Source organism: Euprymna scolopes, chromosome 33, assembly GCF_053919585.1.
Source record: "Euprymna scolopes isolate OS-2025 chromosome 33, ASM5391958v1, whole genome shotgun sequence".
In the NCBI taxonomy this organism is placed as follows: Eukaryota; Metazoa; Mollusca; class Cephalopoda; order Sepiida; family Sepiolidae; genus Euprymna; species Euprymna scolopes.
Window position 1 is genome coordinate 5,032,101 of NC_136514.1, and position 26,378 is coordinate 5,058,478.

Consider the following 26,378-nt stretch of genomic DNA (forward strand, 5'->3'; position numbering starts at 1 on the left):
GGGTTTGTCGGGGATATGTACATTTAGGGGGTACAAGTGCAACGAGTTCATCAGAGCAAATTTCATTAAAACACTTGTAAAACCGACACAGGGATGCAACATTGCAGCGATGCGACAGGAGTTGGAACTTAGATGACAAAGTGGGACATTATTGATAATCATTGTTAATACGAATGGGAATGAGAAGAGTGTGAGTAACAGAATCTGTCCAGGAGTATGTGTTACTCTTTTGTCACATAAAAAAACCGACCTTGTGTCTAACTCTTCCCTTTTGGGGAGGCAACTAAATCGGAACGTCATAAGAGGATTGGTCGATGATGGGTTAAAAGAGCAAGGTTCTATTAACCATTTCCAATCCTCTCCTATAATTATTCATCATTATTCATTAGTACAGAATCGATAATTGTATTGGAATCGGGAAAAATATTGAAATCCTCCCTAGCATTTGTCTGTGGACCCCCCTGTTGACATTCTAGGTAATTTTGAACACAATGCCCACGTAAGGTTACAGTAATTCTTTGTTTGGTAGCTTTCAATTCCATATCTGTGAATAGAGTCTCTTTATCTCCCATCACAGAATCGCTTCCCTGAAGACTACAACATGGTCGTCTTCCAAATCCAATGTCAACAAATTTTTGTCACAGTCACCATAAGTAATCCAACTTTGTTTGGTTCTTTTTTAAACATAATAATGAATCCTCGTTTATTAAAGCCCAGAGGCCACTCGAGGATAAGGGGTAATGAAGCTCTCTGTTGCATAATGGACGATATCATGAGTCGTTTTGGCTAAGAGCAAACTGTAATATCTGTTCTGATGTTGAATTTAGTTGTTGGTTAGTGAAGGAGAAATCCTTCTTATCTGAGGCAATTTTTATTTTTGTTTCAATCTAGAATGCCCTTTTTGAGGAGCTGGATTTCCGTCACATACAAAACTGACCTTGTATCTAACTCTTCACTCGTGGTGGGGGGGGGGAATAAATCGGAACATCATGAGAGGATTGGCTGACAATGGATGAAAAGGGCAAAATTACATTCACCATTTTCAATGCTCTCCTATTATTATACGTTATTCCAATAATCGCCCAATCTTATTAAACCGTATCCTTGCGTGGCTTTTGGCCTTGGGAATAGTTTTAAAATAGAAAGACAAAATCTCGTAACATTTAAAAACAACTTTATTGATCATCTTTTTTAATGCGTTAATAAGAGGAATGGAAAAGAAAAGTTTTTTTGGGTGGGGGGCATTTTCATCCCAACCAATGCACAGTGCGGCTTTGATGTAAGGGGCTACTAACAGGGACTTAGGTTGCAGGGATACTATGTAGGGAATTGAGCAGCAAAATGTCTGTTCCCATGACACTTGGACCTACTTATTCTTAACATAAGCAATCTGTCACATGAGCGATTCACGGATGCGCATTTGTGAAACGGTTAACAAACAGAAAAAAAAAAACAATGACTCCCAAGTACCATTTCTTCTTTTTTTTTTTTTTTTTCCAATTTTGAGCCGTTAGCAGCCCTTTTTTTCTCGGATGAAAACTGATTAAAAAGTTTTCCGCATATCTGAATCCTCTATAGACCAAATTTCAAGTCTGTAGATAAAAAAAAAATTCGTTGAGTATATATGTTGAGAAGTGCCCTCACACACACACACACACACATTCTCACTTTTATATATAGAGAAATAAATAGATTAGTCATCTTTATCGTGACATAAAACCTTTCTTTCTTGCTCTGTACATTCGAATGAATCTCGTTTTCAAATTTATTTCAGCTTATGAATGGATTGAATATCCAGAATCATTCAATAAAGTTGATATCAGTTTTTCCCCGTTGACTGGATCGTTGGACCTCAAGTCGAGAAACAAGGTTTTACGATCAGTGAGTTTTAACAACATGGCGGTTGTGAACATTTCTCTTACGACCGACAAGAACCGAACTTTCCTTCTTCTCAAAGTACCCAAGGAATACGACCTGGTAAGCATTTTTTTGTTTTGTTTTGTTTTTACTAGAAACCGACCGAGACAAGACATGAAACCACTTCGTGCATGGAGCTAAAATACTTTAAGATCTACTAGTTCCTATTTCAGTCACCTAAATTATTTAGAGTAGATTGGGTTTCAGCATAGGTTTTAGCATTATTCCTAAAAACCTCATTTTTTTTTTATTTAAATTATGTGTTTAAAAAAAGCTAGCCAACAATAAGATGGATAAATTCCAATTCAGAAAACAGCAATTCTTCCCTCTTTGTCAGAAACGTCGCTCATGGAATGTAAGGACCAAAGGACAAAATAAGGGAAGCGAGAGTTGCGGCGGCTGAAAATAAATCGAAATATTTCCAATTTTTTTTTTTTTTTCATTTTACTTCAAAGTTCTCAGAAATCAAGGGTTAGCCCCCTTCCTAGGGCTAACCCTTGATTGCTATATGGGATACATAGATGTTCGGATATTCCAGTAAAGTTCTTTACATTTCAAAAACTGAGTTAGTAAAAAAGTTGGGAACATAATTTTCCTATCCCCAAATTGACCATTTAAATACGTTATTGCAAGTCTTTCTTTTTGGTCTCTTGGTCTTACTGGATTCCAGGGCAAGAATTCATCTGGTCTGGTGGAGTGTTCAGCCTTGTGCTATTACTTGAAGGAAAAAACATCACTTAAAGAAGATGCACCATTCCTTGTAAAAATGGTGCCATGTTCATTTTTATCGGTGGTTCAGTATTCCATCTTTTTGATATTCGCTCGCAGACCAAACTGCACCAACCTGTCTTTCCAGGACTGGATTTGTTGTTGCAGGTTAGATTTACTCTTTGAGGCAAGCAGAACATCATCTGCATATAAGAGTGTCCAGGGCATCGGCCAGTGCAGCTCCTTAGTGATGGCATCCATAACAAGAATGAAGAGCAGCAGGGAGAGAGCCGAGCCTTGGTGTACTTCAACCATGATGACAAAGTCTTTGAACATCGCAGACGTTTCGATGAGTTGTACAGTGATCTGACTTAGCTAACCCATCTATTCTATTTTGCTATATTATTCTGCTTGTTCCTTTCTTAATCCATACTTTAAAAAACGCCCAAATATAATTTTTAAAGGCCAAACTGCTTAACAATCGCAAATAAAATATGTGATTTGGAATATGTAGTCAAAGTTTACTTGTTGGAAAAAAAAAATTCTCTTAATGCCAGATTTTCTTGACAAACTACAGAGACCTTATGTTGAATAGGTGACGGGCGACGCCAGAAAATATCGGATGTATGTGCCCACACGCAATGACAGTGAGCTGGACAATTCCAGATATCGGATTCGATTGCTGATCTGGATGCCGCAAAAAATGCCGATGAATGTAAATAAATGGATCAACCTACATCCTCACTTGGGCTGTGAATATCAACCGCAAAAAAAAAGTTCTAGAAATAGATCAAGTTTTGAATTGCATAAATTGCAAATCAAAGGAACAATCGACATTCCAATTCAAGGAATGCCAATATAAGAGAGAGAACACAGAAGAAATAGAAGAGTTAACAGCTGTCGAGCAAGTGAGTGACATTTCTGAGTCGCCCCGCCGCACATTACACCATACCACACCACACCACACTATACCACACCATATCGCTGACCGAAACCCATGCCGACCGCATTCGTCTAGTTATTGCCATCAAGTTGAAATGTCAATAAAATCATATTGTTCATTTAACAGACACGTTTTTGTGATTAAAAAAAAACGCGGGAAGAACTACAAGTATTTCGCACGCATTTGAAAAGCGCAACCAGTGATTCTATATATGTTCAACGATACAATAGAAGTCGTTTTACACGGAAGTAGACGATTCCCGAAAACTGTTAAATGAATAATAACATAATATTTACACACCCGAGGTTAGTGGCCATTCAAGTTATTTTCAATAGGTAAAGTAGCGTGGCAGATTGCTGAAACAATCTTTCATCACTTGGCCTTCGGGACAAGATCACAGTGTAGTATCTGTTCCGGCAGATACTGCAAGCTATGACTAGCTAGGACTAGCTATGACTAGCAAAGACCAGATGTGGGGGCAACCCCACATGCCTGACCTTTAACCAGCTCCCATTTCCCACCTCTCGGGAGCTGGTCCCCTTTTTCCCTTCCCCCTCCCTTCACTCCTCACATTAAAAATTGGCCTTGTGCCTAATTTGCTCGGTGGGGGAGCAAATAAATACCATCTGTTCTTCAGATGCTGCAAGCTATGACTAGCAAAGACCAGATGTGGGGGCAACCCCACATGCCTGACCTTTAACCAGCTCCCATTTCCCACCTCTCGGGAGCTGGTCCCCTTTTTCCCTTCCCCCTCCCTTCACTCCTCACATTAAAAATCGGCCTTGTGCCTAATTTGCTCGGTGGGGGAGCAAATAAATACCATCTGTTCTTCAGATGCTGCAAGCTATGACTAGCAAAGACCAGATGTGGGGGCAACCCCACATGCCTGACCTTTAACCAGCTCCCATTTCCCACCTCTCGGGAGCTGGTCCCCTTTTTCCCTTCCCCCTCCCTTCACTCCTCACATTAAAAATCGGCCTTGTGCCTAATTTGCTCGGTGGGGGAGCAAATAAATACCATCTGTTCTTCAGATGCTGCAAGCTATGACTAGCAAAGACCAGATGTGGGGGCAACCCCACATGCCTGACCTTTAACCAGCTCCCATTTCCCACCTCTCGGGAGCTGGTCCCCTTTTTCCCTTCCCCCTTCCTTCACTCCTCACATTAAAAATCGGCCTTGTGCCTAATTTGCTCGGTGGGGGAGCAAATAAATACCATCTGTTCTTCAGATGCTGCAAGCTATGACTAGCAAAGACCAGATGTGGGGGCAACCCCACATGCCTGACCTTTAACCAGCTCCCATTTCCCACCTCTCGGGAGCTGGTCCCCTTTTTCCCTTCCCCCTCCCTTCACTCCTCACATTAAAAATCGGCCTTGTGCCTAATTTGCTCGGTGGGGGAGCAAATAAATACCATCTGTTCTTCAGATGCTGCAAGCTATGACTAGCAAAGACCAGATGTGGGGGCAACCCCACATGCCTGACCTTTAACCAGCTCCCATTTCCCACCTCTCGGGAGCTGGTCCCCTTTTTCCCTTCCCCCTCCCTTCACTCCTCACATTAAAAATCGGCCTTGTGCCTAATTTGCTCGGTGGGGGAGCAAATAAATACCATCTGTTCTTCAGATGCTGCACTTCAATTTCTTGTTCTCTGTCAGTGGAGGAGAAATCCTTCACGACTGAGACAATTTTCATTTTTGTTCCTTTTATCCACGTTAAAAAACGACCCTGGTGTCTAACTCTGTCCCGTGGGGAGGCATAGTAAATAAGAACAATCTTTCATCATTTGCTGCTTGTATCGCTCAGTGAAAGATTGTGATGAAATATTGAGATAATCTGCACCACTAAAGATAAATAATCTTCGTTGTACCTCCCTAACCTTCTTACCCCCCAAAATATGATTTTTTTCATGCGTGTCTGTCATCAAAGAGCCAGAAATAATTATAAAATTAATATTGTTTTTGTTTTTTTTTAATTGTAAGAATGAAATGGTTAGTTCCTATTTCAGTCACCTAAATTATTCAGAGTAGATTGGGTTTCAGTATAGTTTTTAGCATTATTCCTAAAAAGAACTTATTTTTTATTTAAATTACATGTTTAAAAAATATCCTTTTTTTTTACGAGAGGGGTCACCATTTATCAAGGTCTGAAAGCCCCGCAAGGATAAGGGTTAATGAACGTCAGATGATCGATGAGATAACCCCATGGTTATTGGTAATCGTGGAACTAGTGCTTATATAAGAGGATGGCTCAACGGGAACTTGTTCATGTTAGACTTGAAAACAGCTATGTTATAGTCAGCTAGGAAGTAACCTCGCAGCATTGTGTTCCACAGACAGATAATTCTAGAAAAGAAACTTTGATCATGTTTAGCTTTAAGCACAGATAGATAATAAGGAAAATTGTTGGCAGTTGTTGTAGCTAGACAAGTATTCGTTGTAAATGTTCTACGATGGGGGGGGCATAGGTAGAAGCTCAGTCGAGCACCTACCATGAAAATAGCGATAGAGCAGAGATAAACTCATTGCATCTCTTCTGTAAGAAAGAGGAAGTAGAGTGATAAAGAGGGCTTTGCCCACTAGATTTCAAAGCCGGTTTTGAACATTGTCGAGGCAGAAAAGAGTACTCTTAACAGCTCCTCCTCAGATGTGACAGCAGTCACAACCTTCGTAATATATGTCTTTAATATTACAGCAGGATGTATGTGGCTTATATATATTACCAGCCTGGGTGCGAGGCATTGCCAGTGGTAGTAGGTAGGCAGACTCAAACCCATAGTGCGTAGGAGGAAAATAATGTGTGTGTGTGTGTGTGTATATATATATATATATATGATATTCAATAGGGAATTGGCTCTTTAATAATAAATACGAAATCTGCATGAATTAAAAATATATTTAAATGTATTTTACAGTTGTTTGTTGAGCATTGACACACACCTACACACACAGGCGGTCTTCAGGCTAAATGCACCAAATGATGAAGTAGACCTGTGAAAACTGATGTCACCTAAAGTGAATAGGTGAAATAGTTGACCTCACAGCTTCCAGAGTTAAACACTTGCAAGAGAACAGGTCGATATAAACAAACAAGGCAGAAGAGAAGTAGGCCAATAAAAAAAAAGCCGCAGTAGCCACGAGTCGTCCGTCGCTGAAATCCGTCCACCTCCTGCTCTCTACCCTCCTGTCTACCAATCGATGTGTGCAACACGAAGCAAAAAATAATATTTTATATTTTTCTAACAAACGATTTTGTCATTGCAAATCCTTTTTTATTGGCTGCTACATCACATTACAACCGGGAAAAGGTCGGGCGCAATCCACCCCACCTGGCTAGTTTAAAATAATTTATGTCGCTAATAGCAATGATTACCACTTCCTCCTAGACGTGCACGTTCAATCCTTTTTTTTTTTTTTTTTCAAAAATAATTTTCAGATTCTTGAGTTTGTGACTGAATATGACCGAAGTGATTTTTCGAAAGAATTGAAACAAGTGATGTGCCAAAAGAAAGATGTCAAATGGTTTTATATGAAACAAAAGGAGTTGTTTAAATCGGCCGTCACAAGGAAAAAGAGGACCAAGATGCTTGAAGCCTTCTTGAAAAGTGTCTTTTCTGAGGTGAGTATTTAAAAAACAAAACTTTTTTAATATATTGATGTGTCAACAATAATTTTGCATAACTCACCATATTCTCCAGATCTAACACCAACAGACTACCATCACTTTAAAAGTTTGAAAAATTATTTTAGTGAATAAAGATTTGTTTCGTAAGATGTTAAAATTTTCAATAGTTTCTGTTTGGAGTTTAAAACTTGTCTCATATATATATATATATATATATATATATATATATATGAGACAGAGAGATTCATATCATCTTTTAAGTTGATATATATTTTAAAACTTTAGGAATGATATGAGCATCTCTCTTTTTTTCTTACTACTTCCTTTCTCTCTCACGCTCTGTCTATCTATCTGTCTCTCTTTCTCTCTCTCTCTCTTTCTCTCTCTCTCTCTATATATATATCCCTCTGTCTCCTTTCCTCTCTTACTATTTCTGACCCCTTCCTCTCTCTACCCTCTTCTCTCTCTCTCTACACCCACTCTCTTCTTCTCTCTAGCTCTTTATTCAGCTTGTCACTTTTAGACATTTTTTCAGCAATTTAAAAGCTCATTCTACATCCTTCACATCTCAACTGTCTCCAAACTCCACTCTGTATTCCAATCACTTGATGCCAAATATTCATTCTATACCAGATAGTTTTTAAGTTGCAATCCAAGACTTCCATCAACTCGCGAAAACGTATCTCTTCAACCATGCTTCATCAAAAGCTTGACATTAGTATGAACTGCGGATGTCTTGCATGTTCGGCATCTCAGATGGTTTGACCATGTACAGCTTGTTACTGCTTCCATCTACTGCATAACACACCTGGATACCCCAGGGATTAGGGAACATGCTAGACCAACAAAGAGTGCATAAAAAGTGATTTGACATTTGACTGCTTTCAACATGACAGATTTCAAACCGTTGGATCAGACTGTGACATAGTTCCTGGCCTTCATAGAAGCCATTTTAGAGTATCTTTGGATAAGGTCAATAACTACATTGACATTTTATATATATATATCGGGGGGGGGGATAAAGTCATTGTACTAAGGGAAGAAAATGAAGGATACATATATATATATATGTAACATGCACACATAATAAAATGAAAATAAAACAGAACATTGAAATAATAGAAGGGTCACCAGTTAGTAAGTGCTATCCAAAACATAAACATAGATTTGTAAAAGAGAAACAGGAAAACCGAAATTTTATAACAAAGCATTTTTATACAAGATGTAAGAATATAACGTTATTTTCGTGTTAATAAATGTTCATAGTTCAACACGTGTTTGTTAAAGAAGTTGAGTGAATATTAGTTACAAGTCAATATGTTCATAGTGTAAATATATGTGTATGTGAGTATTGGGGAGCGTGGCATTGTGTATGTGTGCGCGTTTACCTTTTTATTGTTAGTGTGTGTATAAATGTGAATGAGTTGATAAAGCTGATATGTGAGTCATTGAGTCTTTTTTTTTCCACTCACTACTCATAGCTCACAACGTGGTTTGTAGGGAATGCATTTCTGGGTTCCTTTTGTTCGATCAGTTGGTGAAATCTTATCTAGTTTCCTTGTTCGTCTCTTCGCTTTATATGACTTATTACTTTCATATGTAGGTGTTACTTTCGCGAGCTTGGAAAGATTTCTACTGGTTGAAAATTCTTGGCATCGGAAATTAGGCTATAATTTTTCTGATACTGATTCCGATACGCCCAAAAGTTCTGATTTTTACGATTCCGATTCTAATTAATCGTCCCAACACTAGAGATTCGTGCTATAAAAATGCTCTGATAGCATTAGAGGTCAGATTTATCTTTCCCTGATCCATTCGGTCGTATATATTTGCTTTTTAGCATTCGTTTGAATCGCATCTTGATGTCTAATCGACCATAGGAGAATTGATATAAAACGGTGTCTGATGTTGGCCACCTTGCTGGATCTTGATTTATAGATCGATACCATTTTGTATAAATTAGGAAATGACTGGATGCATTTAGATGAGCAAAACATGTGTCTGCGTATTGTCATTACGTTTCAAATACGTACAGTCCGCGAGTTCCTATCTTACGACAAAAATATTATTATGATTAGTCTTACTTGGACTATTCAGACTACCATTCTCATCTTGAATGTTATTCGCACAACGTTTCCACCGATGTAACTTCCGACCTTCTTTAGATACTTCTTATTGAACTCAGGAATCTGTATGTGTACAGAATTTATCCCTTTGTAGCAAGATAAAAAAAAGAGTTCTATTTTTTGTGTTAAGTTCTTAGAGTGATCTCCCTTGCTTGTTGTATGATGATGATGATTGACAGGAAAAGCAAAGATGGAAGTTTTGATAAACGATTGTTTGTCTGTGTATTGGAGTTATAGGAAGAGTAGACTAAGAGTAGATTGTTCTTATTCTGTCATCCATGACCGGGCAGAAATTTCCAGTAATTATTAATTATATTCTTAGTATTGCCTGTGTGGCGACTTAATCGTGAATTGATTTCTACTGATGGCTCAACTTTTGTTCTTTTTTATTTCATTAGAATTTACTTTCCTCCTCGCTTCCCAAAGCAAGCAAGTTTTAACACTAACATGTTAACTCAAGTATTTTCAACCAATGGAAATCATTTTAAGCTCCAAAACGTAACACCTACATGTGAAAGTAATAAACCAGAGCAAAGTTGAAAACTCCTATGAAGCAAGGAGACAAACAGCCAAAAACTAGACAGACTTTATCAGTCAGACAAACAAAAGGAACCCAAGAAGGTATTATCTACAAACTACTCCAAGCCCTTTGGAACCGAGGTGGCAAGGCAAAAGGATACAATGATTCACATAACAGCTTTATCAACTCGATTACATTTATACACGCACTAACACGAACAAAAGTATATGCATACACAATGCCACACTGAGAAATACTCAAATACGCAAATATTCACACAATAAACATTTTTATTTGTGACTTGCTATTCAACCAACTTCTATACACAAACAAGTGTTGAACTATGAACATTGACCAAAAGCATGAAAATAACTTTATATTCTTATTTCCTACAAACTTTTGTATTTCTGCATTTTTTTTCTTTCATTGATAAAAAAATTGTTTGTTTTAGGTAGCCGTTGTCTGGTGACCTTTCTATTCTCATTAATATTTCGTTCATTTCCATTTTATAGGCATGCCTTGCCTGTGTGTACACACATATATCTATCTATATATATATGTGTGTATATATATATATATATATATATATATATATATATATATATATATATATATATATATATATATATATATACGGGGAAAACATGCTTATTCAGTTATATTACATCCTTTATTTATGAAGCTCGATGTATGCAAATATAACTACAGAGCAAATAAATGTCAAAAAGTCTATATTCCAAATTGCAAGATGTTGTTCATCTTACCCTTTATTTCTTTCAGCATATTAAAATTTTTAATTCTTGATAGCACCTGTTTCGTAGCACAAAAACAATCATAATTATTATGTCAATTTTTAAAATATTTTCTGCCCTGACTCATAAGAAGAATAAGAACTGATTAACTTTAAAAGAAAATAAAAATATGAACATAATTACATAAATTCGAAATAAATGTTTTATGACATTTACGCCATTTTTAATATCAATATATTTATAAAAATGAAATTGTTTGTCTGTGTGTGGGTTCATTTCCCTACCAAACTACTCTACAAACTTGAGATTTTATATAAGGAGTATTGAGCTTTTAATCAGTTTTCAGCCAGAAATTTGGTTGTCAAGGGATTAAAGTGCAACTATTTGACCTTTGAAAACTCTACCAAACTCCTCCGCCAATTTTGGGTATAAACACTTGAAATTTTAGATGTAGGTTACTTGGGCATGGATCAAACTTTTAATTTGATTTGAGCTCAAAACAATAAATGTTAAGGAGTTAAAAGTTTTTAAAAGTTTGATCTCTGCGGACTCTACCAAATTATTCAGACAATTTTTGGTCTAAACATTTGAAATTTTACATAAAGTGTATTCAGGCATAGGGCAAGCTTTTTAATCGGTTTTTGATCAAAAATTTGGCTGCCAAGGGGTCAAAGTTCAAAAGATTTTACCTTTGTGGTCTCTAGCAAACTATTCAGCCAATTTTGGGTCTAAACATTTGAAATTTTACATAAAGGGTATTCAGAAATACAGCAAGCTTTTTAATCGGTTTTTGGGCGAAAAATTAGCTGCCAAGAGGTCAAAGTTGAAAGAGTTGACCTTTGCAGACTCTACCAAGCTCCTCCAACAATTTTGGGTCTAAACACTTGAAATTTTAGATGTAGTTTATCTGGACATGCGTCAAAATTTTTAATATATATATATATATATATATGCACATGAAGTTATGAACAGTAGATAGAGCCAAAGCAAAGCCGGGCTGAACTGCTAGTATATATAGAGAGAGAGGGAGAGAGAGGATAAAGACTAATAATTCTAAATTATGTATCAGTTTCAAAAAGAGAAAACGAGACCAGATAACAATATGCCTATATATATATATATATATATATATATATATATATATATATATATATATATATAGTGACAAACTTAAAAACAATTATTGACATTCCGTTAACCATAAAGGTTCATTCACCTTACTTATTACGAAAATTATAGTTTATTTTCGTGTTTTATCCTATCCTCACCCCATTTGTGCTGATGAGAAGACAATATTAAAAAAAAAAAACATTCATTGTCAATTATTGTCAATAAAATGAATATCGTTTCTGAAACGATCGTACATTCAATTTGATGTTTTGTTTCTCCTTTTGAAACTGATTCATAATTTACAATTATTAATCTTTATCCTCAATAATAATATAGCTCTAGAATAAATATACCTATTGAGCTTTTTATATGTACAATGTTCCTTTGAAGTATTAATACATTAAATTAAACTTTGCTCTTCTAGACTTTCGGTTTAATTCCCTGTGTGTGTGTGTGTATATGTATATATATATATATATATATATATATAATGTGTGTGTGTTTTTCTTTCCTCGCTAAAACAATGACTTTTATACCTTATTCATATTTAATGTCGGTATGGTTCTTGGCTGTACACACAGACGCTCTAAGATGGCTTCTACCAAAGCCAGGAACCGCGCTACCCCTATACTTGACGAGACCAATAGCCCAAATGATCAGTCTTCATCTCAAAAATTCCTAAACATATCATTACCTGTTCATTATTTGCTTTGTCATTCTACGAACCACACAGTTCATAAGAAGATGAGCCACCATAATTACTTAAACACATTTCAATGCAGAATGAATTAACCATTATTTTTCTATGTATAAACAGGCTTTCCATTTGGACTACGATCCATCCTTGGACCATGTTCAGTTCCAGCAAACCAAAGAACTTTTGGAATTTGAAATGACGAAAGTAAGTACTACTATGACATTTGTTCATCAGAATTGTCTGATCTATTCTCTGCCTCCTTTGTTCCAGCTCGTTTGACTCGTCTAGTGGTCTCCATAAATTCAATGTTTTAATACCTCATTCTAATACAACTTCCTATTCCAGTAGCTTCTTTCCAAGAACTGCAAGGTTGTGGAACTCTCTTCCTGTTCACTGTTTTCCTTTTACCTATAGCCTTAGTCTTTTTAAGACTAAGGTAAATATGCATCTCCTGTCTTTGTGATAATCATCTTTCGTTCTTGTTAGCTCCTTACATTAAGTAGCTTCGTGCCTTGTCTTGAGCGATATCTATAAAGAAGTAATTTGCAGCCCTGAATTGTGACTGAATGTTTCTAGCTAGCAGTACTCACCATAGACGAGTTGAATCGGATTCCGTCATGGGTTGGACATTGTGCCTTCATTGAGCACTTCATCTTTCTATTCCAGATGGAATTTGATAAAATTTAACTGCGAGTTTTTATGTGTTACTGTTGGAAATGAGGTCCGAGGTCTTTCAACAAGGAAAACCGCAGATGAGATTTGTGCTGCTGAGGGTGAAGGAACAATTGCATATGCGGCGATCTCAAAATGGTACAAACGTTTCGATTCTGGAGATAAGCCTCGTTCGGGACGGCTGTTAAAGTTGGATGATGGAGACTTGCAAACCGAGTTGGACATTGCGCCTTCATCGAGCACTCAAGAATTGGCTGACGAGCTTGGAGTTGACAAATCAACAATTCACTGACACTTAGAGCAACTTGCCTTTGTTCACAAAAAGCCGCGCCAACATCCGTACAAACTCACCAAAGCACATGCCAACAGACGAGTTGAGATTTGTCGTAAATTGCTCAGCAATCCATTGCATGAGCATTTTTGGAAGCGCGTTTTGACATTGGACGAGAAATTAGTCTATCTGGTTCAGCACAATTGAGACAATAGATGGGTTCAGAAAGGTAAAGAGACTGTCGGTTCCAAAACAAGATCGATTCGGCAAGAAATCATGTGAATTCGATGGAATTTAAAAGAAATCGTGCATTTTGTCTTGGTTCCGAATGATCGTGCCATCAGTGCCGAACTTTATTGTAAGCAACTGGAATGGGTCTCTGATAAGTTGAAGCAAAAGTACCCAACTCTCATCAACCAAAATGTGATTTGATGCAGCAACACAATGCTAAGCGACATGCAACCTACAGTCCTGATTATGCTCCATCAGATTACGGCATTTTCCGCTCAATTCAACACTTTCTGAAGGGCTGCCGGTTCGACTCGTTTGATGAAATCAAGGAAGTGTGTCAAGAATTCTTTGATTCCAAGCCGGCTGAATGGTACTTTGACCATATCCGAAAGCTTGCAGATCGATGGCAGAAAGTCTTGGTCATTAATTTGAGGACTTTGTTTTTAGCCAATTTTTCAATATTTGTCGTCTGAAGGGTCGAGCTTCAAAACGATACTGATCTTATGAAAATCCGTCGCCTCTGTCGAAAGTTTTAGGCAGACCTGCAAACATACATACATTTACATATTGGTAGCTCAAATTTTCAACCCAAACCGATTAAAAAGCTTGCCCTATTTCTGAATACCCTTTATGTAAAATTTTAAATGTTTAGACCAGAAATTGTCTGAGTAATTTGGTAAAGACCGCAGAGGTCAAATTTTTTTTACCTTTGACCCCTATTATGACCCCTTAAAATTTATTGTTTTGGGCTCAAATCAAGTTATTAAGTTAGATCATGTCCAAGGAATCTATATCTAAAATTTCAAGTGTTTAGACCCAAAATTGTCGGGGGAGTTTGGTAGAGTTCTCAAAGGTCAAATCCTTGAAATTTTGACACCTTAACAGCCAAATTTCTGGCCGAAAATGGATTGAAAAGATTTTCTCATATTTCAATACCTTGTATATCAAATTTCGAGTCTGTAGACTTAAAATTGACAGTTATTGTGTAGAGAAATGTACACACACACACGCTTTCACTTTTATAGATATATAGATAGATTTTTTTTTTGTTTGTTATTACTTAGCGAGAAAATTTTTAAATTTTTTGCAAGTGTTTACAAACTTTTAGGACATACTAATATATCTGCATAATAAATTACAAACTTTTGGGACAACGTAATATATTTGTATAATAAATTACAAACTCATAAAAAAGATATTCTTCTGTCATGAGTTTCTTCTCCGTGGCAAATAAGTTTGAAATCACATTATTTACATTCATTACAACCACAGTTTTCGTTAAAAGTTCAAAAAAATTTCTATTTTGTGTTTTTCAGGCAGAATTTGCGGAGTCGCTTGCTCTGAAAATCGACTCCGATTTTGTGGAAAGGATGTTTACGCTGGCCGATTCCGATAAGAACAATTACATTTCGATCAGGGAATTTTTAAGCATTGTTGTTCTTTTCACAAAAGGTTTGTTGAATTTTGTGGCTTTTAATTTTTGGTCCTTAAAAATTCTGTTTTTTTTTCTTCACCTAAACCAAAAACTTGGAACGTAATTTGGGATCGTTCTATCAAACAGTGAACTGAGACGAGTTGAGCAGCCGAGATGTCTGTTCACATCACATTTAAACTTTTGCAGGTTAGTAGTCAGAGAAGCAGGAAACAGGGAAGGAATTCTATAGTCTAACAGTCTTGAGGCAGAAATTATTAGAGTAGAAGGCTTTGCGGCATCTCAGGATCTCAACAATGAAGGGGTGGGATTTTGTTGCTTGACACATTAGTCAGAAGCGTGTACATTAAGGGGGCACAAATTTTGTAGCAATGGTACTGTGGTTGGAGTTTGGCCGATAGTGTGGGACCTATTATATTTGAGACCTTTTTTTTTGGGGGGGGGAGGGGGGATCTTGTCTATGAGTGTTGAGACTGGTGGTAGATAATTCAGCCCAGGTGTGGCAACAATATTCCATGTATGAGCGAATTGTGGCTTTGTAAATATTAAGAATACTCTCTGTTGTATGATTTTCTAGCACACTAGATAGAACTCATCCTCTTTGCAGCAGTCTTTGCAATGTCCTCAATGTATTTGTTCCAATTTATGTTCCTTGTGAATGTTAGACCAAGGATTTCGAAAGATCGTCTCTCATGTAGGTTATTTGTCATGGCAATTGGTGATTGAGAAGGGTTTTTGTAGTTGTTGAAGGAAAACAGCTTAGTCTTAGTAGCATTAAATGTTATTATGCATTTACAGTCCCATTTCACAATCGACAAAAGTTCGTTTTCTAAGGGTTTCTGCCATTACCTTGAATATGTGTACTTTCCTTTTCCCCCCTCTTGATTATTATAGAGTGTGGTGTCATATGCCAATTTCGGACACAATTTTATCAGGGAATGTAACAGAGTACTATGGGCGCATGTGAGAAAAGCAGCAGCAGCAGTCGAAGCATAGCTGACTAGCGAAATATTAGCAGCAGCAGTAGCTGTTAAGCACATATGCAAATTAGCAAGAGTGCACGATCTTGCATCACAAAATAAAGCAGAGAAAAAGACAGTATGTGGTCAAGCAGCAAAGCAAGTATCATACCAAGCAAGATGAACATGTAAAGTCGAGGGAGAGAAAGCGCTGGCTGACGGTCGGTGCTAGGTGACGAGGAGAGAGACTTTTAAAAAGCACGTGTTTGTGAAAGGACTTTTGTCAAGATAGTGAAACGCATCGTTTTGGAAGAACCACGAATAAATGTATTTCATTTGCACTTGAAAAAAAAATGTCAAGTTGGATTTTTTTTTTTACTTTGTTAAATACATAAATACAATTTCTAAATCATAAATTCATATATATATATATATATATATATATATATATATATATATATATATATATACAAAATTCTACTTAACGTTGTTTTGCCTTTTCTCAATTTAGACTTTCGATTTCCAGAACAGTATTTTTTAGCTACAATCTAGACTGATATAGATGTTCAGCGATTGATTGATTGATTGATTGATTGATTGTTATTAGAAGTGTATTTTCTGTTTAAATAAATAAATGATAACAAATTCAATAACTAATACTTGGTTGACATTTCCTTTGCTGTTTTTAATGCCCTTTTAGGCATGGCATTGATCAGTCGACGAATATCATCTTCAGGAATTTCTTGCCATATCTCGCACAATGATGCTAAAAGTTCAGACTTAGAAGATGGCTTCCTTTTTTTTTTGTGAAGGTTCCAGTCTAATATACCTCAAAGATTTTCAATTGGGTTCATATCCAGGGACTGACTTGACAATGGAAGTTTATTTATCCCATTTTGGCTCAACCAATGTTGTGTTGCCCTAGCAGGGTCACAAGGAGCTCCGTCTTCCATATATATTGATCATCGTCCAACTTACTAACTGAAACGAGAAAAAATGCTCGGCAAATTGAGAAAATCAATAAAAAAAAAAAAAGATGAAAGAAAACTCTGTTGTATTTAATCAAATGTGCCTGGATATATATATATATATATATATTGTTTTCACACAAAATTATGCTAAAAAAGATCATGTAAGCACATTGTTAGTTGATTTTTTTTCAACATAACTTAAATATATTTATTGGAATCGGAATTGGTAATTTTATCAGAATCAGAAAAAATATGGAATCGTCCCATCACTAACCTTTTATTCATTCGTCTGATGAAATATCGGCCATATTGAAAATATTTTCTCTTCTTTGCAGGAACTTGTCAGGACAAACTTCAGATGCTTTTTCGCATGTACGATATGAATTCCAGTGATACCTTAAACAAACATCAATTAACAAGAATGTTCCAGTAAGTTTTTTTTTTTTTGGGGGGGGGGTATACATTTTGACATTTTTCAAATACAAAAATCCTTTTGGCCAAGATCAAAGTGTAGTATCTGTTCTTCAGATGCTGCACTTCATTTTCTTGTTCTCTTTCGGTGGAGGAGAAATCCTTCACGACTGAGACAATTTTTATTTTTGTACCTTTTCTCCACGTTAAAAAACGACCCTGGTGTCTAACTCTGTCCCGTGGGGAGGCATAGTAAATAGGTATAATCTCTATCTCTACTGTTCTATAAAAGTTACTTTGTGTGTGTGTGTGTGTGTTCCTTTCTCATAGGCTCAGCCGTTTCAGAGCCTATCTTTTGCAAATTTCACACAAAGGTAATTTATATGTCTGGCGGTGTTCTTAGATATGTTTTGTACAGAAATTCATCCGATAAGTATCGAAAAAATCCGATCTTAAAAATAGTCTTTTACAGGTGAATATTTTACGTTACCCCGGTGTAACGTAAAATATTCCCCTGTAAAAATTCTTTTTCATCTATAAAATAAGAAAGACTATTTTTTTAAATCGTCAAGCCCAAATATCAGCTGACGTGATATTGCAAACAAACACCAACGGAACTTGATGAACGACATTATCATTATTTTATTTATTTATTTATTTTTTTTTTTTTTGCGCATTAGTCTACCGGGCAAATTATTCTTCGTAATATATAATAATCAATAGAGGATTGATTCTATAATAATACATATGCAATCTGCATACATTAAAATATCATGTTTAAGCATACTGTACAGCCGGACAACGCCAGGTGGCCGGCTAGTTAACAATTAAAGCAATTATTCAGACAATGCATACTATATTTTTTGTGACACCATAATAGGTGTCATCCAGCAATTCGTAATCTTCCAGTCCTGGGTATAACCTTAAAATCCAGTGGTGAGCAACCCATTTCGGAGCTATGGGGAACGTGGAGTTGCCTCTCAGTTATCATTGCTCTCAAGTCCATTTTGGCCTGGAATGGTAGGAATGGTAATACCTGTTTGGCATCTGGTGCTACCGTTATTTTTATGGCAACTGTTTTCCTTTCCTTTCTTTTTATTTGCATGTATTACGTAGCGGAGTTGTGTGTATGTAACGCGTGTTGTTGTGTACGCGCGTGTATATGGTGAGATCATTACATATGTCGCTGCTGATGCAATTTTCTACCTGTATAAGAGCCAAGTACATCCAAGGATGGAGTACTGTTGCCACATCTGGGCAGGAGCTGCTAGAAGCAGTGTATCCTGCCTTGACAGAGTTCAAAATAGACTCCATAGCCTAGTGGGGAGTACCCTTTTCTATTCCCTGCAACCTCTTTCCCACAGAAGAGACGTTGCGAGCCTGTCTACACTTTATCGTTATTTTCATGGCGAGTGCTCGTCTGAGCTCCAATCTATGGTCCCCATCTCGGCAAACTTTGACAAAAAACACTCTTCCAGCTGAAACCACTATCAATAATTTCCTCCACTGATTATCTGTGCCTAAACCTAAACGCAGATTCCATGAACAAAGCTTCTTTCTTAGAACTCCACACCTGTGGAACTCTGTTCCGTTTTCCTGCTTTCCAACTAACTACAATATAGCCGTCTTCAAGTCCAACATAAACAAGCTCTTGATGCATCGCCCCCTTAAGTAATCCAATTTACCAAATTTCCACGACTGACGATTACTATGACATTATCCCATTGACTACAGTACACTCATTAAACCTTATCTTCGAGTGACCTCCGGGCCTTGATAAGTGATGACTCGTTTGTAAAAAAAAAAAAAAAAATGCAGATGTTACGTTGTTAGTGGCAGGCCAAATCTTACAGACATAAAATTTGTGCTATGATGCTGACACGAGACGATGACGTGGACGTATTGACAATATATTTACAGATGGGGAAGACAATTAAGTGTACAAACGAATGACGTATTGACAATATGTTTACAGATGGGGAAGACAATTAAGTGTACAAACGAATGGCGTATTAACAATATGTTTACAGATGGGGAAGACAATTAAGTGTACAAACGAATGACGTATTGACAATATGTTTACAGATGGGGAAGACAAGTGTACAAACGAATGGCGTATTGACAATATGTTTACAGATGGGGAAGACAATTAAGTGTACAAACGAATGACGTATTGACAATATGTTTACAGATGGGGAAGACAATTAAGTGTACAAACGAATGACGTATTAACAATATGTTTACAGATGGGGAAGACAATTAAGTGTACAAACGAATGACGTATTGACAATATGTTTACAGATGGGGAAGACAATTAAGTGTACAAACGAATGGCGTATTGACAATATGTTTACAGATGGGGAAGACAATTAAGTGTACAAACGAATGGCGTATTGACAATATGTTTACAGATGGGGAAGACAATTAAGTGTACAAACGAATGACGTATTAACAATATGTTTACAGATGGGGAAGACAATTAAGTGTACAAACGAATGGCGTATTGACAATATGTTTACAGATGGGGAAGACAATTAAGTGTACAAACGAATGACGTATTAACAATATGTTTACAGATGGGGAAGACAATTAAGTGTACAAACGAATGACGTATTGACAATATGTTTACAGATGGGGAAGACAATTAAGTGTACAAACGAATGACGTATTAACAATATGTTTACAGATGGGGAAGACAATTAAGTGTACAAACGAATGACGTATTGACAATATGTTTACAGATGGGGAAGACAATTAAGTGTACAAACGAATGACGTATTGACAATATGTTTACAGATGGGGAAGACAATTAAGTGTACAAACGAATGACGTATTGACAATATGTTTACAGATGGGGAAGACAATTAAGTGTACAAACGAATGACGTATTGACAATATGTTTACAGATGGGGAAGACAATTAAGTGTACAAACGAATGACGTATTAACAATATGTTTACAGATGGGGAAGACAATTAAGTGTACAAACGAATGACGTATTGACAATATGTTTACAGATGGGGAAGACAAGTGTACAAACGAATGACGTATTAACAATATGTTTACAGATGGGGAAGACAATTAAGTGTACAAACGAATGACGTATTGACAATATGTTTACAGATGGGGAAGACAATTAAGTGTACAAACGAATGACGTATTGACAATATGTTTACAGATGGGGAAGACAATTAAGTGTACAAACGAATGGCGTATTGACAATATGTTTACAGATGGGGAAGACAATTAAGTGTACAAACGAATGGCGTATTGACAATATGTTTACAGATGGGGAAGACAATTAAGTGTACAAACGAATGACGTATTAACAATATGTTTACAGATGGGGAAGACAATTAAGTGTACAAACGAATGACGTATTGACAATATGTTTACAGATGGGGAAGACAATTAAGTGTACAAACGAATGACGTATTGACAATATGTTTACAGATGGGGAAGACAATTAAGTGTACAAACGAATGACGTATTGACAATATGTTTACAGATGGGGAAGACAATTAAGTGTACAAACGAATGACGTATTGACAATATGTTTACAGATGGGGAAGACAATTAAGTGTACAAACGAATGACGTATTGACAATATGTTTACAGATGGGGAAGACAATTAAGTGTACAAACGAATGACGTATTGACAATATGTTTACAGATGGGGAAGACAATTAAGTGTACAAACGAATGACGTATTGACAATATGTTTACAGATGGGGAAGACAATTAAGTGTACAAACGAATGACGTATTGACAATATGTTTACAGATGGGGAAGACAATTAAGTGTACAAACGAATGACGTATTGACAATATGTTTACAGATGGGGAAGACAATTAAGTGTACAAACGAATGACGTATTGACAATATGTTTACAGATGGGGAAGACAATTAAGTGTACAAACGAATGACGTATTGACAATATGTTTACAGATGGGGAAGACAATTAAGTGTACAAACGAATGACGTATTAACAATATGTTTACAGATGGGGAAGACAAGTGTACAAACGAATGACGTATTAACAATATGTTTACAGATGGGGAAGACAAGTGTACAAACGAATGACGTATTAACAATATGTTTACAGATGGGGAAGACAATTAAGTGTACAAACGAATGACGTATTGACAATATGTTTACAGATGGGGAAGACAATTAAGTGTACAAACGAATGACGTATTGACAATATGTTTACAGATGGGGAAGACAATTAAGTGTACAAACGAATGACGTATTAACAATATGTTTACAGATGGGGAAGACAATTAAGTGTACAAACGAATGACGTATTGACAATATGTTTACAGATGGGGAAGACAATTAAGTGTACAAACGAATGACGTATTAACAATATGTTTACAGATGGGGAAGACAAGTGTACAAACGAATGACGTATTAACAATATGTTTACAGATGGGGAAGACAAGTGTACAAACGAATGACGTATTAACAATATGTTTACAGATGGGGAAGACAATTAAGTGTACAAACGAATGACGTATTGACAATATGTTTACAGATGGGGAAGACAATTAAGTGTACAAACGAATGACGTATTGACAATATGTTTACAGATGGGGAAGACAATTAAGTGTACAAACGAATGGCGTATTGACAATATGTTTACAGATGGGGAAGACAATTAAGTGTACAAACGAATGACGTATTGACAATATGTTTACAGATGGGGAAGACAATTAAGTGTACAAACGAATGGCGTATTGACAATATGTTTACAGATGGGGAAGACAATTAAGTGTACAAACGAATGACGTATTAACAATATGTTTACAGATGGGGAAGACAATTAAGTGTACAAACGAATGACGTATTAACAATATGTTTACAGATGGGGAAGACAATTAAGTGTACAAACGAATGACGTATTGACAATATGTTTACAGATGGGGAAGACAATTAAGTGTACAAACGAATGACGTATTAACAATATGTTTACAGATGGGGAAGACAATTAAATGTACAAACGAATGACGTATTAACAATATGTTTACAGATGGGGAAGACAATTAAGTGTACAAACGAATGACGTATTGACAATATGTTTACAGATGGGGAAGACAATTAAGTGTACAAACGAATGACGTATTGACAATATGTTTACAGATGGGGAAGACAATTAAGTGTACAAACGAATGACGTATTGACAATATGTTTACAGATGGGGAAGACAATTAAGTGTACAAACGAATGACGTATTGACAATATGTTTACAGATGGGGAAGACAATTAAGTGTACAAACGAATGACGTATTAACAATATGTTTACAGATGGGGAAGACAAGTGTACAAACGAATGACGTATTAACAATATGTTTACAGATGGGGAAGACAAGTGTACAAACGAATGACGTATTAACAATATGTTTACAGATGGGGAAGACAATTAAGTGTACAAACGAATGACGTATTGACAATATGTTTACAGATGGGGAAGACAATTAAGTGTACAAACGAATGACGTATTGACAATATGTTTACAGATGGGGAAGACAATTAAGTGTACAAACGAATGACGTATTAACAATATGTTTACAGATGGGGAAGACAATTAAGTGTACAAACGAATGACGTATTGACAATATGTTTACAGATGGGGAAGACAATTAAGTGTACAAACGAATGACGTATTAACAATATGTTTACAGATGGGGAAGACAAGTGTACAAACGAATGACGTATTAACAATATGTTTACAGATGGGGAAGACAAGTGTACAAACGAATGACGTATTAACAATATGTTTACAGATGGGGAAGACAATTAAGTGTACAAACGAATGACGTATTGACAATATGTTTACAGATGGGGAAGACAATTAAGTGTACAAACGAATGACGTATTGACAATATGTTTACAGATGGGGAAGACAATTAAGTGTACAAACGAATGGCGTATTGACAATATGTTTACAGATGGGGAAGACAATTAAGTGTACAAACGAATGACGTATTGACAATATGTTTACAGATGGGGAAGACAATTAAGTGTACAAACGAATGGCGTATTGACAATATGTTTACAGATGGGGAAGACAATTAAGTGTACAAACGAATGACGTATTAACAATATGTTTACAGATGGGGAAGACAATTAAGTGTACAAACGAATGACGTATTAACAATATGTTTACAGATGGGGAAGACAATTAAGTGTACAAACGAATGACGTATTGACAATATGTTTACAGATGGGGAAGACAATTAAGTGTACAAACGAATGACGTATTAACAATATGTTTACAGATGGGGAAGACAATTAAATGTACAAACGAATGACGTATTAACAATATGTTTACAGATGGGGAAGACAATTAAGTGTACAAACGAATGACGTATTGACAATATGTTTACAGATGGGGAAGACAATTAAGTGTACAAACGAATGACGTATTGACAATATGTTTACAGATGGGGAAGACAATTAAGTGTACAAACGAATGACGTATTGACAATATGTTTACAGATGGGGAAGACAATTAAGTGTACAAACGAATGACGTATTGACAATATGTTTACAGATGGGGAAGACAATTAAGTGTACAAACGAATGACGTATTGACAATATGTTTACAGATGGGGAAGACAATTAAGTGTACAAACGAATGACGTATTAACAATATGTTTACAGATGGGGAAGACAATTAAGTGTACAAACGAATGACGTATTAACAATATGTTTACAGATGGGGAAGACAATTAAGTGTACAAACGAATGACGTATTGACAATATGTTTACAGATGGGGAAGACAATTAAGTGTACAAACGAATGGCGTATTGACAATATGTTTACAGATGGGGAAGACAATTAAGTGTACAAACGAATGGCGTATTGACAATATGTTTACAGATGGGGAAGACAATTAAGTGTACAAACGAATGACGTATTAACAATATGTTTACAGATGGGGAAGACAATTAAGTGTACAAACGAATGGCGTATTGACAATATGTTTACAGATGGGGAAGACAATTAAGTGTACAAACGAATGACGTATTAACAATATGTTTACAGATGGGGAAGACAATTAAGTGTACAAACGAATGACGTATTGACAATATGTTTACAGATGGGGAAGACAATTAAGTGTACAAACGAATGACGTATTAACAATATGTTTACAGATGGGGAAGACAATTAAGTGTACAAACGAATGACGTATTGACAATATGTTTACAGATGGGGAAGACAATTAAGTGTACAAACGAATGACGTATTGACAATATGTTTACAGATGGGGAAGACAATTAAGTGTACAAACGAATGACGTATTGACAATATGTTTACAGATGGGGAAGACAATTAAGTGTACAAACGAATGACGTATTAACAATATGTTTACAGATGGGGAAGACAATTAAGTGTACAAACGAATGACGTATTGACAATATGTTTACAGATGGGGAAGACAAGTGTACAAACGAATGACGTATTGACAATATGTTTACAGATGGGGAAGACAATTAAGTGTACAAACGAATGACGTATTGACAATATGTTTACAGATGGGGAAGACAATTAAGTGTACAAACGAATGACGTATTGACAATATGTTTACAGATGGGGAAGACAATTAAGTGTACAAACGAATGACGTATTGACAATATGTTTACAGATGGGGAAGACAATTAAGTGTACAAACGAATGACGTATTAACAATATGTTTACAGATGGGGAAGACAAGTAAGTGTACAAACGAATGACGTATTAACAATATGTTTACAGATGGGGAAGATAATTAAGTGTACAAACGAATGACGTATTGACAATATGTTTACAGATGGGGAAGACAATTAAGTGTACAAACGAATGACGTATTGACAATATGTTTACAGATGGGGAAGACAATTAAGTGTACAAACGAATGACGTATTAACAATATGTTTACAGATGGGGAAGACAATTAAGTGTACAAACGAATGACGTATTAACAATATGTTTACAGATGGGGAAGACAATTAAGTGTACAAACGAATGACGTATTGACAATATGTTTACAGATGGGGAAGACAATTAAGTGTACAAACGAATGACGTATTAACAATATGTTTACAGATGGGGAAGACAATTAAGTGTACAAACGAATGACGTATTAACAATATGTTTACAGATGGGGAAGACAATTAAATGTACAAACGAATGACGTATTAACAATATGTTTACAGATGGGGAAGACAATTAAGTGTACAAACGAATGACGTATTGACAATATGTTTACAGATGGGGAAGACAATTAAGTGTACAAACGAATGACGTATTAACAATATGTTTACAGATGGGGAAGACAATTAAGTGTACAAACGAATGACGTATTAACAATATGTTTACAGATGGGGAAGACAATTAAGTGTACAAACGAATGACGTATTGACAATATGTTTACAGATGGGGAAGACAATTAAGTGTACAAACGAATGGCGTATTGACAATATGTTTACAGATGGGGAAGACAATTAAGTGTACAAACGAATGACGTATTGACAATATGTTTACAGATGGGGAAGACAATTAAGTGTACAAACGAATGGCGTATTGACAATATGTTTACAGATGGGGAAGACAAGTGTACAAACGAATGACGTATTAACAATATGTTTACAGATGGGGAAGACAATTAAGTGTACAAACGAATGGCGTATTGACAATATGTTTACAGATGGGGAAGACAATTAAGTGTACAAACGAATGACGTATTGACAATATGTTTACAGATGGGGAAGACAATTAAGTGTACAAACGAATGGCGTATTGACAATATGTTTACAGATGGGGAAGACAATTAAGTGTACAAACGAATGACGTATTGACAATATGTTTACAGATGGGGAAGACAATTAAGTGTACAAACGAATGACGTATTAACAATATGTTTACAGATGGGGAAGACAATTAAGTGTACAAACGAATGACGTATTGACAATATGTTTACAGATGGGGAAGACAATTAAGTGTACAAACGAATGGCGTATTGACAATATGTTTACAGATGGGGAAGACAAGTG

General features: G+C 36.1%; 1 protein-coding gene and 1 long non-coding RNA gene across 2 annotated transcripts in view; one reads left to right on the top strand and one right to left on the bottom strand.

The window, feature by feature from the left end:
- LOC145258114 (dual oxidase-like) overlaps positions 1-26,378 on the top strand; it is a 175,801-nt gene that overhangs the window by 98,404 nt on the left and 51,019 nt on the right. Inside the window, exons 16-20 of the mRNA XM_080115859.1 lie at positions 1,775-1,977; positions 7,000-7,182; positions 12,514-12,597; positions 14,884-15,019; positions 17,265-17,358. Coding sequence (XP_079971985.1) covers positions 1,775-1,977; positions 7,000-7,182; positions 12,514-12,597; positions 14,884-15,019; positions 17,265-17,358 — 700 coding nt within the window. The remainder of the gene's footprint in view (positions 1-1,774; positions 1,978-6,999; positions 7,183-12,513; positions 12,598-14,883; positions 15,020-17,264; positions 17,359-26,378) is intronic.
- The window catches only part of LOC145258115 (uncharacterized), a 32,994-nt gene continuing 23,197 nt past the window's right edge, over positions 16,582-26,378 (bottom strand). Inside the window, exons 2-3 of the long non-coding RNA XR_013864046.1 lie at positions 17,204-17,325; positions 16,582-16,939 (exon numbers count right to left, since the gene is read on the bottom strand). This is a non-coding gene — a long non-coding RNA (uncharacterized LOC145258115). The remainder of the gene's footprint in view (positions 16,940-17,203; positions 17,326-26,378) is intronic.